General features: G+C 45.5%; 1 protein-coding gene across 1 annotated transcript in view; it reads left to right on the top strand.

Moving 5' to 3' along the window:
- MAJIN (membrane anchored junction protein) overlaps positions 1–10381 on the top strand; it is a 14272-nt gene extending 3891 nt beyond the window's left edge. The window contains exons 2-10 of the mRNA XM_026857801.1: positions 1083–1128; positions 2378–2453; positions 4214–4339; positions 5646–5677; positions 6489–6598; positions 8155–8209; positions 8911–8983; positions 9399–9543; positions 10052–10381. Coding sequence (XP_026713602.1) covers positions 1083–1128; positions 2378–2453; positions 4214–4339; positions 5646–5677; positions 6489–6598; positions 8155–8209; positions 8911–8983; positions 9399–9543; positions 10052–10097 — 709 coding nt within the window. The 3' untranslated portion in view covers positions 10098–10381. The remainder of the gene's footprint in view (positions 1–1082; positions 1129–2377; positions 2454–4213; positions 4340–5645; positions 5678–6488; positions 6599–8154; positions 8210–8910; positions 8984–9398; positions 9544–10051) is intronic.
- The last annotated feature ends 3840 nt before the right edge of the window (positions 10382–14221 follow it).

Here is a 14221-nt window from a genome sequence, read left to right as displayed (position 1 = left end):
CCCCCCCCCTCCCCCGCCAGCCAGTGAATCCCCTGCAGTCACGCAGCAGGTCTGACGTCCTTGTCGTGAGACCCTGGGTGGTACCTTGCTTTCTTTCATTCCTTACAGCCTCTTCTCCTCATCACTGCAGCAGTGTTCCTTCCAGAATCATACTTTTTTTTCCCCACTGATTCATGGAGACTACATGCCTGCAGCCTAAGCCTTGGGCGGGTGGTATCTGTCCTTCTGCTTGGGGCGCTGTGTAATTCCTTTCATTAACTTGTTTCGTATCAAGCAAGGAGAGAGCCTGTCTGAAGAGGAAGGAAGGTTCTCATCTCTGACCAAGTTCTGGCTGTGGCCCCTGTATGTGGAAGAGATGAGAATGGCTGCCTACCAGACCCTCTACCAGAGAATTCTTGCATGCCATAATTCCTTACACTCCCCTTGGTTGACTTATTTGCAAGTAACAGTTATGTGATTTGCTTACTTTTTATGGGTTTGGATTTTCTTTAAGACCTTCTCTCTCCCTCTGCCTTTTATTGTTGGTCGATACCTAGCAGCAAACAATTTCTGCTTTTGAGAAGATGGCTTACAAAAGGTGTGGTTAATATTTGGGAAGACAGTTTGATGGAGGCAGTAGACAACTCCCAGCATCACAGGGCCTGGCTCCTGTGCTGTGAAGGCCTGTTCCTCTGCAGGTTTGCATGGTGGAGGGGATTAAGAGACGTGTCCTGCCAGTTCCTGCTTTTAGTCCCTTGAGCAGAATGGTGTCATGATAGGCTGGAAGACAGAGGTGCTGGTTTGAGGGCACCTGGTCAAAAAAACAATCCTAAAGGTTACCAAGGATCAGTAAAAAGATCTGATCTCTGTCACCCACTGTATCCTCAGACACACAAAATACAAACGGGCAGAGAATGGAAAAGAAATGGTCCATGTGGATTAATGGATGTTTTTCAACAGTAGTAGATTAGGAATTCATCTGCCTGCTAAGTGTTTTCTCTGTTCAGGGGGAATGATGTTTTACTGTTGTTTAAACTCTTCCAATGTATGTAGTTCCATTGCTTTTTGACTGGGGTGGGACTAACTCTCTGTTTGTTTCACAGCGCTCCTGATCTCCACACCACTGAAAGTGCTGTCAAGGAGGTAGAGGTAGGAGGTCCACGGGACCTTAGCTGAACGTTAAGCTGAGCAAATATTTTGTTTGTTATGGTATGGAGGACATTTTGTCAAATGCAGCATTTCAAGTGAGAGTAACAGGGAACTTCTCTGGTGAGTACGAGGGTGAAAAAATGACATAAGTGAAAACTGTCATCACCAGGCAGCATTAGTGTAGAAGAGTAAGGCTTTTATCTGAAATATTTCAAAGCAGCTGCTGACTGTTAAAATGAGGCAACTGAAGGCACCTACTTGTCAAGCTAGTTGCACCCTGTTCCTTTGTGATTCCTGTTCAGATTCATTCTGCAGAAGCACTTTTGCCCATGGTTTCGCTCTCCGCCTCAGACCTGACCTCTGCTTTTAACTTCTCAAGCCTGACTGGCAGTCAAACCCTCCTGTTTCTTCAGGAGCTGTGGCAGGACCGGTGAGCTAGCTTGACACAGGCTATTTTCAGCTGCACATTCTTTCCTCGTAACTGTGGGGCTAGGGGAACCAGCAGACGTTCTTTTAATGATGGCACGACTTTGTGAGCATGCTTGGTCGCAACCGATGAGTTCTGTGGTTGTCATTTTCTTCACCCCTGCCACTCCCCAGGAAATGAGACAAATATCCTGCCTGTTTCAAAATGCTCCTATTACTTAGTTTTTTACAGTCTGAAAGAGTACAGTAATAGCATTATAAATATTATGAAGAAAATGTGCTGATTTTAATTGGTATGGAAGGGGTTTTTTTCTTTTTCACTTTTGAAAATATTGGAAGGTATTCCTAGAAGAAGTTTCCCATTTGTAAAAAAGGAGTTTGTCATGTCTGAATTAGAGTTCCTTTGTAACTGAATTGGGCCAATATTCAGAAAAAAGGGGAATATGTTTACTTTTGAAACAGGTCAATGCTACATGTGTTTTTCTGGCAACAAGGAGACTTCTTACATTTAAAATTTCTTAAATTTAAAAGCACACCTTCAGTTTCCATAGTAATGCTTCTGTGTTAATTGATGATTAAGATATGAATCCGCTTCAATTTCCATGAGTCTGTTAGTGCAGCACACTCTAAGGTGATGTGAGGGAATGGGGTGAAGAAGGGGAGGAGGAAAAGCAAAATATCTAGAACCTGCTCTTCCGTGATTCATGCGAACTGTAAAGTAATTTTAAGTTTTTCCCAAGCCTTGAACTTGTACTTGCCAGTGGAACTGTGGTTGTATTGTTAATATTCTTGCTTCCTTCCTTTCTTTTTTTGGCCTCTCCAGGAGGCGATTCGAGTAATTCTTGGAAATCTGGATGATTTACATCCATTTTCTACAGACCACTTCACTATCTTTCCATGTATCCTTTCTTTCCTACTCATAAAAGAAAATATGCAATGTCTTATGTCTGCTGGGCTTTGCTTAATTCAACATTCATGTCTAGCAGTGTGCAGGTCTTTAGCTGGAGTACATCTCCTTTGAGTTTCACAGTTTTATGTTAGCTGAAGTTCCTCCTCAGCTGTTGCCTTCACCAGAGAGAGAACTGTTGTGAAAAGAGTGTTTTGCTGTGTTTTCAGATGAACAATCCTGTGCTCCAAATCTGATTTAGCCAGAGGAAATGAGTGTGTGTATATAAAGTCACAGGAAGCCCACCTAATGCCACTGCAGGCAAAGCCAATGCATTGCTTCAAAAAGTTAATTAACTACAAAATGCTCCTTTCAGGCTCAGTGAAGCTGGCCCACTAGTAGAGAAGAGAGCAGTAGATTTCTTGTAAGGTACATTAGGATTAAATATTGTGGTTGCTGTAAAGTGTTAAAAAGAAATTACCCTTCTGAGGCTCATGTTGAAGAGAAAAGTAAGCTAGTTGAATGGGAAGCCTTTCCAGTCCTAAGGTATGTTGGCTGGTGAATCAGATCAGGCCCTGTGGCATCATCTCCTGTGGTTCTGGGTGCTCAGGAGTAATAAACACGTGGGTATTTCTGCCTCCAAGGCATTCCCTTCCAGTCTTGGGAGACTGCACTATTGCCACACCTCCTCATAGCAGGGAAGAGCAAGGTCATCCTCCTCTGTCAGAAGCAGGTACATACGATAGTACCTTACTCCTGTTACTGCCCATAAGAGAAAGTAGCCAAGAGCATCATCAGAGAGGAATCACACAAACAAAGGAAATCTGTTGTTGCTTTGCTTCTCTAAAGCTCAGCCACTTTTGCCTGCATGCTTGAGGACTGTTTGATTCATGAATGTGTGTTTCTAGAACTTGGAAGTCGATCCACATGATCAGCCAGCACTGGGCCCTGATGAGAACTGCAAGCTCAGAGGCCTGGCGTGATGAGTTGACCTGCAGTCTCTGTGTCGGGCTCCTCACTCTAGCATAACTCTTAGTCAGTCACCAGCTGTGGGAGTCCTTGAAGCCAAACTCAGATGAGCAATTTTGTCCCTTAAAGGAACGGATTGTGTCAGTGTTTCATGTAGGCAAATCTTGGGCTCCACCTCCAGTCCTCAGGATGTTAGTTTCTGCTGGCAAACAGACTCAAAGTATTTGTTTTACTTGTTTCTTCCCGAGACAAGAGGCATGTAAGGAGAGTGCTGTCTAGCCTCATCCATTCTTGCCTGCATGAGCCTCTGGGTGTCAGAGCTGCACCCACAGGAAGGAGCGTCTGCAACTGGTGGTTGCCATGTCAGTTATCTTTTCTCCACGCATTTTTAACTGGGAAGTAAATGTCATGATGCTACTGTTATGATTCCTAGCCTTTTCAATTTTAAAAATAATGTTGAAAAGACTTACTTTTTAGTTAGGAAAACTGGTGAGGTTTTATTCATAGGGTTGGAAGAGCCTGGCTTGTTTCTTGTGGGAGGATGTCAGGGCTGGAGCCAAATACAGTTAAGGAAACACAACACTATTAATACAAGTGACTGACAGAAGAGTATCACCTGGGTGAGTGTTTCTTGTAATGGGCTAGTGTTTTTTCACAGAGTTCGTACTGACAGATTGTATTTACTCCTTTACACCTCTGTGCCACGTGGTATGAGGTTTTGAAGCTTTGTGAGAAGACACTGTCAGGACTCCTGCTCCTTTGACATGTTAGTGCTGTGTTCTTAAGTCTTATCGTCATTCTCAGATTTGAGTAAATGGGAGAGAGTATCGGAGATGAGATTCAAACATGAGAATGTCCATCTCATGCCTTATCCCTACATCTGCACTATGTATCTAGAGCTCAACTCGTTTCAGCAAAACTTATCTTGCGGTAAGTCGGTATGGTTATGTTTTGATGATTTCTGGAAACATCTGTGATCAATGTCTTGGTTTTCTCTTTCCCCTCACCCACTGTGTCTTTGAATCAGAGGAAGCAAAACTGTGCAGTAAGGCTGTACCATGGATTTGAAATAGAGCAGAGCGGTGTGTTCTCTTTTGTTCTGTATTGCTTTTCTGAAACTTCCTGCGTTTCTCTGCCTGCTCAACCACTGCTGACTCTTCAGCTAGTGTTTTTATAAATCAGTGCCCAGTGGCTCCCCACCTTCATTTTTTCATGTCAGTAGCTTGGTTGGAGCCAGCACATGTGTATAGAATGCATGTTTTGCTTTCTTATGCTTGATGATGTTTGTTGACATTGAACTTCACACTCTTTGTTTCTATTTTCCTAAAGAAAGAATGCATTTGTTTTTCTAAATAATGACGGTAATAATGGTAATAATGTCTTTTGTGTAATTAGCAAATATCACCTCACTAGTGTCTTATTTTCCAGGTTTTCTGTGAATTTTCTGAACAGCCTCAGGCCCCAGCTGATGCCTCTGTGGACCTCTACATTTAACCTCCTCTGTTGTGCAAATCCCGAGTGTTTATTTTCGCTATTTCCTGTTCTCATTATTGGTCCCTGGGAAAAGCTGCTGGTTTTTCTTGGGACTGCATAGTCGATATTCTGGTCTCCTTTCTAAAATGGACAAGTGGTCATTTCTTGCCCATTTGCTGGTGTGTAGCACCCCCTGTCAAACATACTATGTTTGGATGTAAAAACTTGCAAAGGTGGAGAATTCATTCACTTCCCTGTACACCTTGCTCCAGTGTTTTATTGCCCTCTGCAGGTAGTTGTAGGTGCTGTTACTTTCAGGCAATGATGTTTCGAGTTTCTGTTGAAACAGGATTCCTCTTCAGGAAAACACATATGGATCCCATGCATCACAGGTTAGCTGGCCAATTATTCTCTGGGGGATGTGCTCCAGCTGTCCTTGAATCTTCTGTCTGGTGCCCAGAACACAGAGTGACACAAACAGTTCTTCCGTTCCTTCTCTTCTGAAGACTCCTTTGACTTCTTCAGGAAAAGCAATTGTCTGTATGCTATTGAGCTGTGGTATCACACTCACAGGAATTCTAGTTCTGGAAGAGCTGTATCCACAGTTTTTCAGTTTCAACATATCAAATGCAAGTCCAATATGGTTTCGAAGTAGTTTATCTTGTTCTTGGAAAGTGAGGTGCAATGCAAAAATGTACTTTTGTTGGTTAAAGAAAGTCCAGTCACCACATGTTCACCAAATTTTATAATACCTCTGTTGCAGGTAAAGAAGTTAGCAAGGGCAGTGATGAGCTTGTAAGTTGTGTGTTTTTGTTTTGCTTTTTTTTTTTTTTTCTGAAAGCTATATTCTAAATAGTCTGGAGAAGCAGAATGTATGTATAGGCAGTGCTATAGTTCTCCTACTGCTGGGTGTCAGTCAGTCAATGTCAGTTGTCACTGATTTCTCCCCTAAAACCAGCCAAGTTGGGAGAAATCTTCCTGTCAGTTCCCATGGACTATGAATGAAGTCCTGCCTCGGGACGGGAGATTCCTGCTGGCTTCAGTTAAATGTGTTTTCTGCAAGTCCGAGCTGAGCTGACCAATGGTTTCCTCACTGGGAGAGGCTGTATGAGGTCAATTTTGCTGAATACTTAAGTCCTTTCCTAGGTGCTATATGTATCATGAACAACAACGTTAAGCTTCTTTGGAAAGGTTTTGTTTCATGAGGGCTCAGGGGTGGTGGAAAGGTTTTGTTTTCAACACAGGTAAGTGTCTGAAGGTGGAGTGAATTAGTGAAGACGTACTGTCCAAATTTCCCACTGTCTCTGCTAGCATTACATTCTTGCTTATTACATTCTTAGGCCCTCCTCAAAAAAATGGAGCAAATAGGATATCCTGGAAAGCAGTTATTTCTTGTTTAAAATTGTTGAGCATAATTCTCTGGATGGCCTCTCAGTACTTATCTTGTGTTTGAATATGGCAGATAATCTTTTCTTCCTGAATAATTTTTTGTTTTTCATTGTATAAACATGAACTGTTTTGCAAAATATGAATGTATATTAACATAGTGCTAAAATAGAAAAGTCAAAATCAATTTTATCAATACCAAGTCTTCAATGTTTTGAAGGTCAAGGGTAGAAATGCAGTATCAGAAAGTACTTCAGTAGAAGAAATGGTGAAGAGGAGAAGAGTGGAAGTCCGAGCAGAGACCTCATGCCCACAGTTGGGTACGGACAGGTCAGTTGACTCCAAAATACTCTTCCAGGGCACATATCAGTATTTTGAGTGTCTCTTGTACCTTCCAAATGTAATTCCTGTGTAATCCTTTGCCCCATTTCTCTTCTTCCTTCTCTTCCATAGGTGACAGAATCTACAGCTGCAGTCAAAAAGTTTTTTCTTGTGTTCAGATTTGATTTCATGTTTTGCAGTTTGTGCCCTTTGCCTCTTGCCCTGCCAGCAGGTACTGCTGGGGAGAGCCCAGCTCCCTCTTCCTCATTCCCTCCCATCAGGTGTATGTTGACAAGATCTCCCTGAGTCTTTCTCAGGCTGAACAGTCCTAGCTCTCCCAGCCTCCCCATGTACAAAAAGTGCTCCAGTGCCTTCCTCATCTTTGTGGCCCTTTGCTGGGCTTTCACCCGGGTGAGTCCCAGTCTTGGCCTGGGGAGCCCAGCCTGGCCAGAGCACACAGACTTCCTTCAGCACCCTGAGCAGAGGGAAGGATTGCCTCCCTCGCCTGCTGCAGAACTCTTCCTCATGCAGCTCAGGGTGTTGTTGGCCACCTTCAGCCCGAGGGTGTGGTGCTGGCTCGTGGTGACTGACTTCAGGCTTGGGTCTTGACTACCTTTCAGAGCAGGCCTGTTATTAGTTATAGTCCAGCAGGCTTGTTTCTTCCGTAGAGCATAGCTTCCAGAGAGAAAATTTGTGCCTATATTTAATAATCACAAGCATGTGGCAGCCAGTTCCAGGTGCAGCGCTGTGGTCAGAAGTGTTTCTGCTTACCTTTCCCCTTCCATGGCGATGCACAGACTGTGTCAGATCATATGCTTGTTGCCTTCTGTTCTGCCCAATTCCCAAATATATTTCCTGCAGTGATTGATAGGGGAGAAGTCTGAAGCCAGCTCTTTTCCTGCTCATACAAATGTTGCCCTTTCATTTCCCTCCCCTGCTGACAGTTTCTAGTGAAAAGAAAACTGCTGGAAATGAGTGAAGAATGAGACCAGGATCCAGAATGCTTTCTCATCTCTTCTAGCCAAGATGCGAGTTGTAGATTCAGAAAAAACAAGGCCAGAAATGGCTCTGTCATGATCCAGTTTGGCAGTTCTCTCTTAGTCCTGTGTCTTGCCCCAGAACTTAGGCTATTCAAAAAAAGATTAAAACAGTAAAGAGTTTTAAAGTGTCTTCTTGATTTCAAGATTAAATTGGGGTGGCATTCAAGCCTTCTGTCATTTTCTTCCGATGACTCTGTTAGACTGAAGAGCTAATTCAGCCTGAGCACTCCCCTTTCCCAGGAAGGAGTTTGTCTACTGCAGTCAGATCACTGCTTGATCTTTTTTTCTTTTCATTACTAGAAAAGCAGAAAGCCTAATACTGGAACGAGTGCATATTTTCATTTTTTAAATAAGACTTTGAAGCATGAGTACAACTAGAGATTAAGGGTATCTGTCTTGTTGGCTAGAGATGCTAAACCCCTGATTTCTAATGAAATACTGGAGTAGCCATTTACAGGATTGCTTCCTTTTTGTGACTTTTTGTCAAAAACTCATTTCTTACTTACTTATTTGACTTCTTTTTAGGACTGGAGCAGAGTGTGTTCACCATGTGAGTAAAGCAAAGCATGGATTTGAAAGGGTAAGCTACAGAATATTCAGAAAGAGACAACAGCATATGTTTAGTCCTAGATTCTTAAACTGGCAAGCATAAAGATGCCTTTGGGTATTTTTATTCCCTTTTTCCCTGCATCACCTGCATTTGTGACTATTGAGAGTATTTTCTGAGGAAGCAAACTCCTTCCTCTTGGGATTGTCCAAAGACGGTTGCCTGGTGGTATAAAAGGAACAGCTGCTTCTCCCACTATTCCTTGGGAGGTGAACAGTTGCATCAAATACCTGGATTTCTGTGTGTTTCTGCATGGTGACACACAGGACCCTTTTGGACCTCTCCACAACTGGACGAGCCTTCACGCAATTGTGCTCTGTGGGCTTGCATAAAACATCAGGTGTCCAGGGTGTACTGCCTGGGTCTTGTGAAACCTGAAGGAAATCTGTCTGCCTGGCACACGTGGGATTGCCTTTACAACACAGGCACTTGATCCTGAAGGAGGAGTGTGGAAGTGCTGCAGTCCCATGGCTGTCTTGAGGAATGGCCTGAGGAGGGAAGGGCGGGGAACACATTGGTGAAGAAAGTCCTCAAGGTAGCAGGAAAAAGATCATAATGACAGAACAAGAGAGTAGGCCTTGCCTTTTAGTTCTTGAAGCAAACAAGCCAACCAAAATCCCCTGTCCAATAGCATTTTACATGGTATAACAGTTCTGGGGTTCCTTTCCTTTCAGAATCCCTCCCAAGAAAGTGAGTGTCAGTGGAGTCCAGTATCCCTTCGTGTGGGCTGCAACCAAGTGAACTTCTGTAAGTAAGGAATTCCTGGATTGTTTTGTTCAAATTGGTTGTATTAAATCAAAAGCTGCAAGGATTACACTGGTATTAGTTTATCTTCAAAAATCGTGTTTGGTATTTTCCAGCATGTGAGATTAGGAATTAGAAGCACTGTGAAGTGGTAGGTCACCAGTGATTTTGGCAGAGACTCTCACTCCGCGTAAGGAATTTCCGCCCATTGAGCTGGGCTCCATAGCTCTGTCAGAGCTGGGCTGGGAGATGGGAGCCTACCTCCAGATCAGTCTGCAGTGGGACTGCCTTGGAAGCTCCCAGGTGTGGGGTCAGTCAGAGCCTGGACCCACTTCTAAGTTCAGGGTCTGCTGTTGGGTGCGTGGGGAGCATGGAGAGAGCCAGCTTGGTTTTTTGTTCCTGCTGCTGTTTCTTACAGGGGGACCTGTGGAGTCTGGCCTTGGACATGGAACAGCAGCTGGTCAGGCTGAGGGTGCAGTGCAGCCACTGCAGCAGATGGACCACAGGGCCAACAAAGGCAGTGTGGAGTCAGGAGGAAGTGGTCTATCCAGGTTCTGGAGAAGGTACTAAAGCTGCTGCTGCAAGCAGCTGCAGCTCTGTCTCTGTCCCAGCCCGTGTGGAGCCTGAGCCTGACTCTGGCAGTTCAGGTGACACCATGCCATGTATCTTGAAGCATGGATACCTCCTTTCTGTGGTTAACCCCAGGTCTGCCAAGGCAAAGGGAGGTCCTTTTGTCTTGTGGTAAGGTGCAGTGCTCCCAGTAAATGTTACTCTTCTGAGCTGTCTTTGGGAAGAAAATTCCTCACAGAAGGGTCACTGACCTCAGTCACAGCCCGTGTACAATGTGGCTTTTAATAGCTGAGGAGGGCCACCTCCAGTCCCATTTCAGAAGGACTTAGGCACTGCCCCTTCTAACAGGGTACAGGCTTCGTTTCCTCTGTTTTTTCAGTTTTCCTCTTTATTATTTTGGGCTGGGGTTATGTCTTTCTGGAGGATGGAAATTACCTTGTTATTCCAGTTCTCAGAGAAGTATTTTAATTATAATGTGCTCTTTTTGTTGTGTTTCCCCAGCATAATCTTTTTGCCACTACAGCGTCTTTTTGGTGGAAAGAACTGACCTGGAACTGCTAAGTGTTGTGGAAAGGTAAACTTGTAGCATGAAGGTTGGGTTGTATTGTGTCTTTTGTAATTCAGCTTTTCACATTGTTTGTCTCAGCTACAAAATCTTTAAATTAAGGTCTACTTTGTTTCCATTTCCAAATTAATGTCTGAAAGATGTTGGGTTAGAATGCCTTTTTCTTCATCACCTGGAGTTTCTGGAAAATAAGCTTTAAGATTTTGATGCTTGAGCATCATAAACTGTGAATTTTACATTTAAGAACTGTTAGATAAGATTCTAATAAAACAAGCATCAACTTGGGAGTGTGTATTATTTTAAACAGCCTTACCCTTGCAGGAAACACTGTCCCTCCAAGAAGCAGCAGAGGTTTCTGGTATTAGATGGCCTCCTGTACTGTACTTCGCAGCATTAAAAAGGTGAAAAGTAGTGAAGATGTTGTGGGTTAAATTTTACCACTACACTCTAACCTGTGTTAATTATTTATGCCTTCGATATGTAGTGGGATGAGGCTGGGAGTTAAGGTTTCAGACGTGCCTAGGGCATGCTGAGGCAGCTTTTTGCCATCACACTAGTGCATTTTCCATAATACATCTTTCTTCAGCCACCTCCTGAGCTGGGACAACGTAAGCATGTCAATGCACAGCACCAGTCTGTCACAAAACACTGAGCGATTGGTACTTTACCCGCAGCAACATGCGGCTGTTTAATTGTGTCTCAGGGGTAACTTGTCTGGCAGAACTAGCCGATGCTCTAAATGAGACAGAGAATGCAACACGTGTTCTCTTTGGCTTCTTTCCACCCTGGTCCAGGGATTATGCACCCTGCATACTGACATACTCATTGCTGGACTCCCGTTGGCAGTGAAACAATGCTTCCCCCAGGAAGAAATGGAGCTGAGAAACTAGTTCCATTTATCCTGGAGAGAAGAAGGCTCATGGGCTGTTTGATTGGTGTGTGCAAACCCCTGAAGGGAGAGCACAGAGAGGATGGAGCCTGGCTCATTCCACTGGAGCCCAGCAGCAGGACCAGAGGCCGTGGGTTCAGCTGAAGCATGGGAAGTTCTCTCTGCATGTCAGGAAACACTTCTTCCCTGAGAGGGTGACTGAGCCCTGGCACGGGTCAGCCGAGGAGGTTTTAGAGACTCCCACCTTGGAGACAGTCCAATGCCGTCTGGACATGGCCCTGGGCAGGTGGCTGTAGGTGGCCCCACTCGAGGAGGGGCTTGGGCCTGATGACCTCCAGAGGTCCCTTCTGACCTCAGCCGTGGTGTGCTCCTGTGAATATTCCCAAGGCAGTTTCCTTCCCTCCTTAAACCATCTGTATCTTGACCCATGAGTTTCGTCTCACTCTTGCCCTTCTGATTCTCTCCCATATGGTGGTGTCAGTGGTGAGGTCGGCAGAGGAGGTATACTTGGCTGCCTGAAGCTACAGGATGCACACAAAGACATTTTGATTTCTCCAACTGGAAAATGCTATTACAGAATGATGGGCAGTATTTGAAGACATACATTCATCTTGGTAAATCATTTTAGGCGATAAAGAAAATGGTTAAATTAAATATAAGCAAAACCATTTTTTCTTTTAACTAGGATAGGCATTCTTTTGAGGAAGCATTTTGTCCTCTAAACACGTGCCAGCCTTCTAAAAGGAAATGGAAAGTTACTTGACATTTGGAAACAAGCAAGAAGGGCTATTTCTCAAGGGAACAATCCCCTCTCTTTCCCTTGGCATCCCATAAATGCTTGGAAAATCCACATGCTTCCAGAGGTACCTGGGCTCATGGCACTGTCAGCACTGGGGACTGTGGACCTCGATGCTCCTGTCTGCTGAAGTCAGTGTGATCAGGCCAGGGAGCTCATTGGTGAGAGAAGCTGGAACCAGAAAAAGCTTCTCCGTGTTTCCTCTTCACACAGGACAGTTTTGTGCTGCTTACCCACCCCCTCAATAGGGGGGATCTCATCTACCCTAGTGCTAGTCCTTCTTCTGGCTTTGCCGGTCATTTGTGTGTATTCAGTGGGGTGTCCTGCCTCTCTGCAGTCCCTTGTGCTTCTTTTTTCCTTTCTCCTGCAACCTCTAGCCCTCAAATGCTTCCCGTGTGCAGGTCTGCATGGCTCTGCTTCCCCCTGTAGTGTCCCTATTGCTCCCACCCGTGTGTAAGGTGCTTCTGCACAGTCTAGAGCCCATGGAGCAGCTGTCAGCGCCCCTAGAGAGACAGGCGGGCAGCTTCCTCCCAGCAAGAGAAGCGGGAGAGCTCCAGCCCTGAGCAGGCACCTCCTGCCATCGGCAGAGGCTGAACGGTCGTCACCTGCTCGGATGCAGGACAGGGCAGTGGGTCTGGCTGAGAGGAGGCTTAAACCTCCTCTGCACATCAACCTGAGGAGGGAAATGGGGTAAGGAACTGCGGCGGGGGTGGGACAGAAAGCCCTACAAATGGGAAAAGCAGCTCCTGAGCATACTGGACAATCAGAAAAACTGTCTCGGGAAGAAGAGAGAAACGAGGGAAGAGCCTTTGCTTCCCACCCTTCCCCTGGCAGCAGCAGCGCCGGCGGGTGCGGGGCTCCCCCTGTGCAGCCCTGAGGCTCTCCCTTGGCACAGTGGTGGCTCTTCCCTGTGGCCATGACTGGACCCTGGACAGGTGTCCTGCTGTAACTGGTGGGGATAAACAGGAAACTCCACACAACCCCCCCTCCATCCTTGCACACACAGGGGCATTTGTCACTGTGGGCACACTTGCTAGCGGGGGTTTTGTGGCAGCGGTGGCATCTGCACCCCAGCAGAGAGATACGGAGGAAGAAGCCCTCGTGGCCAGGTATTGCAGGGGACGCCCCCCGTCTGCAGTCTCTCCTCCACTGCCGGACAGGGAGTCCCTTGGACCTGGGCCCGGCCCAGGGCAGCAGGAGGGTGCTGGGTTTCCTCTGTCTGGGGAAGGGGTGCCCAAGGGGGATGCGCTGCCGTCCCCTAATGCCCGGCGGGGGTGCGACCTCTCCTCCAGAGCAGCGCCCCAGGGCTTCGTGCGTGACACTGTGGGACCCCTGTGAGGGCAGTGCGGTCCTGGAGCCCCGGCCAAGCCCGCCCCACGGCCCCCTAAAGAACTCCCTAAGACTTAGTGTTGGAGAACGGCTTGCAGAGCAAGGCCATAGGTTTCTGCAGGAGCTGATTGCAGCCATCGGAGGTAAACAAAGGAAAAAACCCAGGGTACATTTATGCTAACAAAGGATGTTATGTTAACAAAGAGAGAAACTGAGGTACACAATGGCCTTGAGCATGATGGTAAACAACCTTGGGAAAGAAAGCAGGCCAGAAGAGGGAAGATGTTGTGACATAACCTGAAATGCCACAAGGGGCTGGCATATTATAATGCAGCCTTTTACATGTATCCAATAGATTTGTGAGAAGTATGCATGATTATTGTAGAGTGCTTATATCAGGTGTGATTTCTTTCAATAAAGTTGAAGCTTGCTCTATCATTCACATTGAATCGGCTGCTTGCTTCCTCTGCCTGCTGCAACATAGTTTGAAGTTTTAGCAGGCAGGCAGTCTGTTGCAGTGATGGACGCACAGAGAATCGCTCCACCTAATATGCATGCTGAAAGACAAAAACACACTTACAATGTACAATAAATTAATATTAATATAATTTCTGAGAAGTACACACATATTACCAGAGGATCAAATACATATGTTAATATGTCACCGAAGAGCTGGGATAAAAACTTATCGACATCAATTAGATGCAGATAAGCAGACAATTTATTGATGGCCAGGTGCGCGGGTTTGTGCTCTCACCAGAAACGCAAACCAATCACAAGAACTACACAGTATATATATTACTCAATCATACATATTCATTAGGTATAAATACATAAACACAAGAATTCCTGGAAATCATTATCATACTTCCGTCTTTAATCTGATTCTGCACGCTAAAGCTTAGAAATCTCTGGAAATGAGTCTGGGGTGTAATCTGATTAGGTGGCCCATGAGTCGGTGGTCCCGATCTCCTGTTAGCCGGGAATTGTCTGCCTGGTTGTAACCGCTGCCCAGAACGCTACGCGGGGCAACAGCGATCATCGTCCTACATGCTTGCTTTTTCTCAGAATGCGGCTTGGTGAGCGTTTTCG

Source organism: Athene cunicularia (genome assembly GCF_003259725.1).
Source record: "Athene cunicularia isolate RWA chromosome 12 unlocalized genomic scaffold, athCun1 chr12_part1, whole genome shotgun sequence".
Lineage (NCBI taxonomy): Eukaryota > Metazoa > Chordata > Aves > Strigiformes > Strigidae > Athene > Athene cunicularia.
This window is presented reverse-complemented; position numbering and strand designations above follow the sequence as displayed.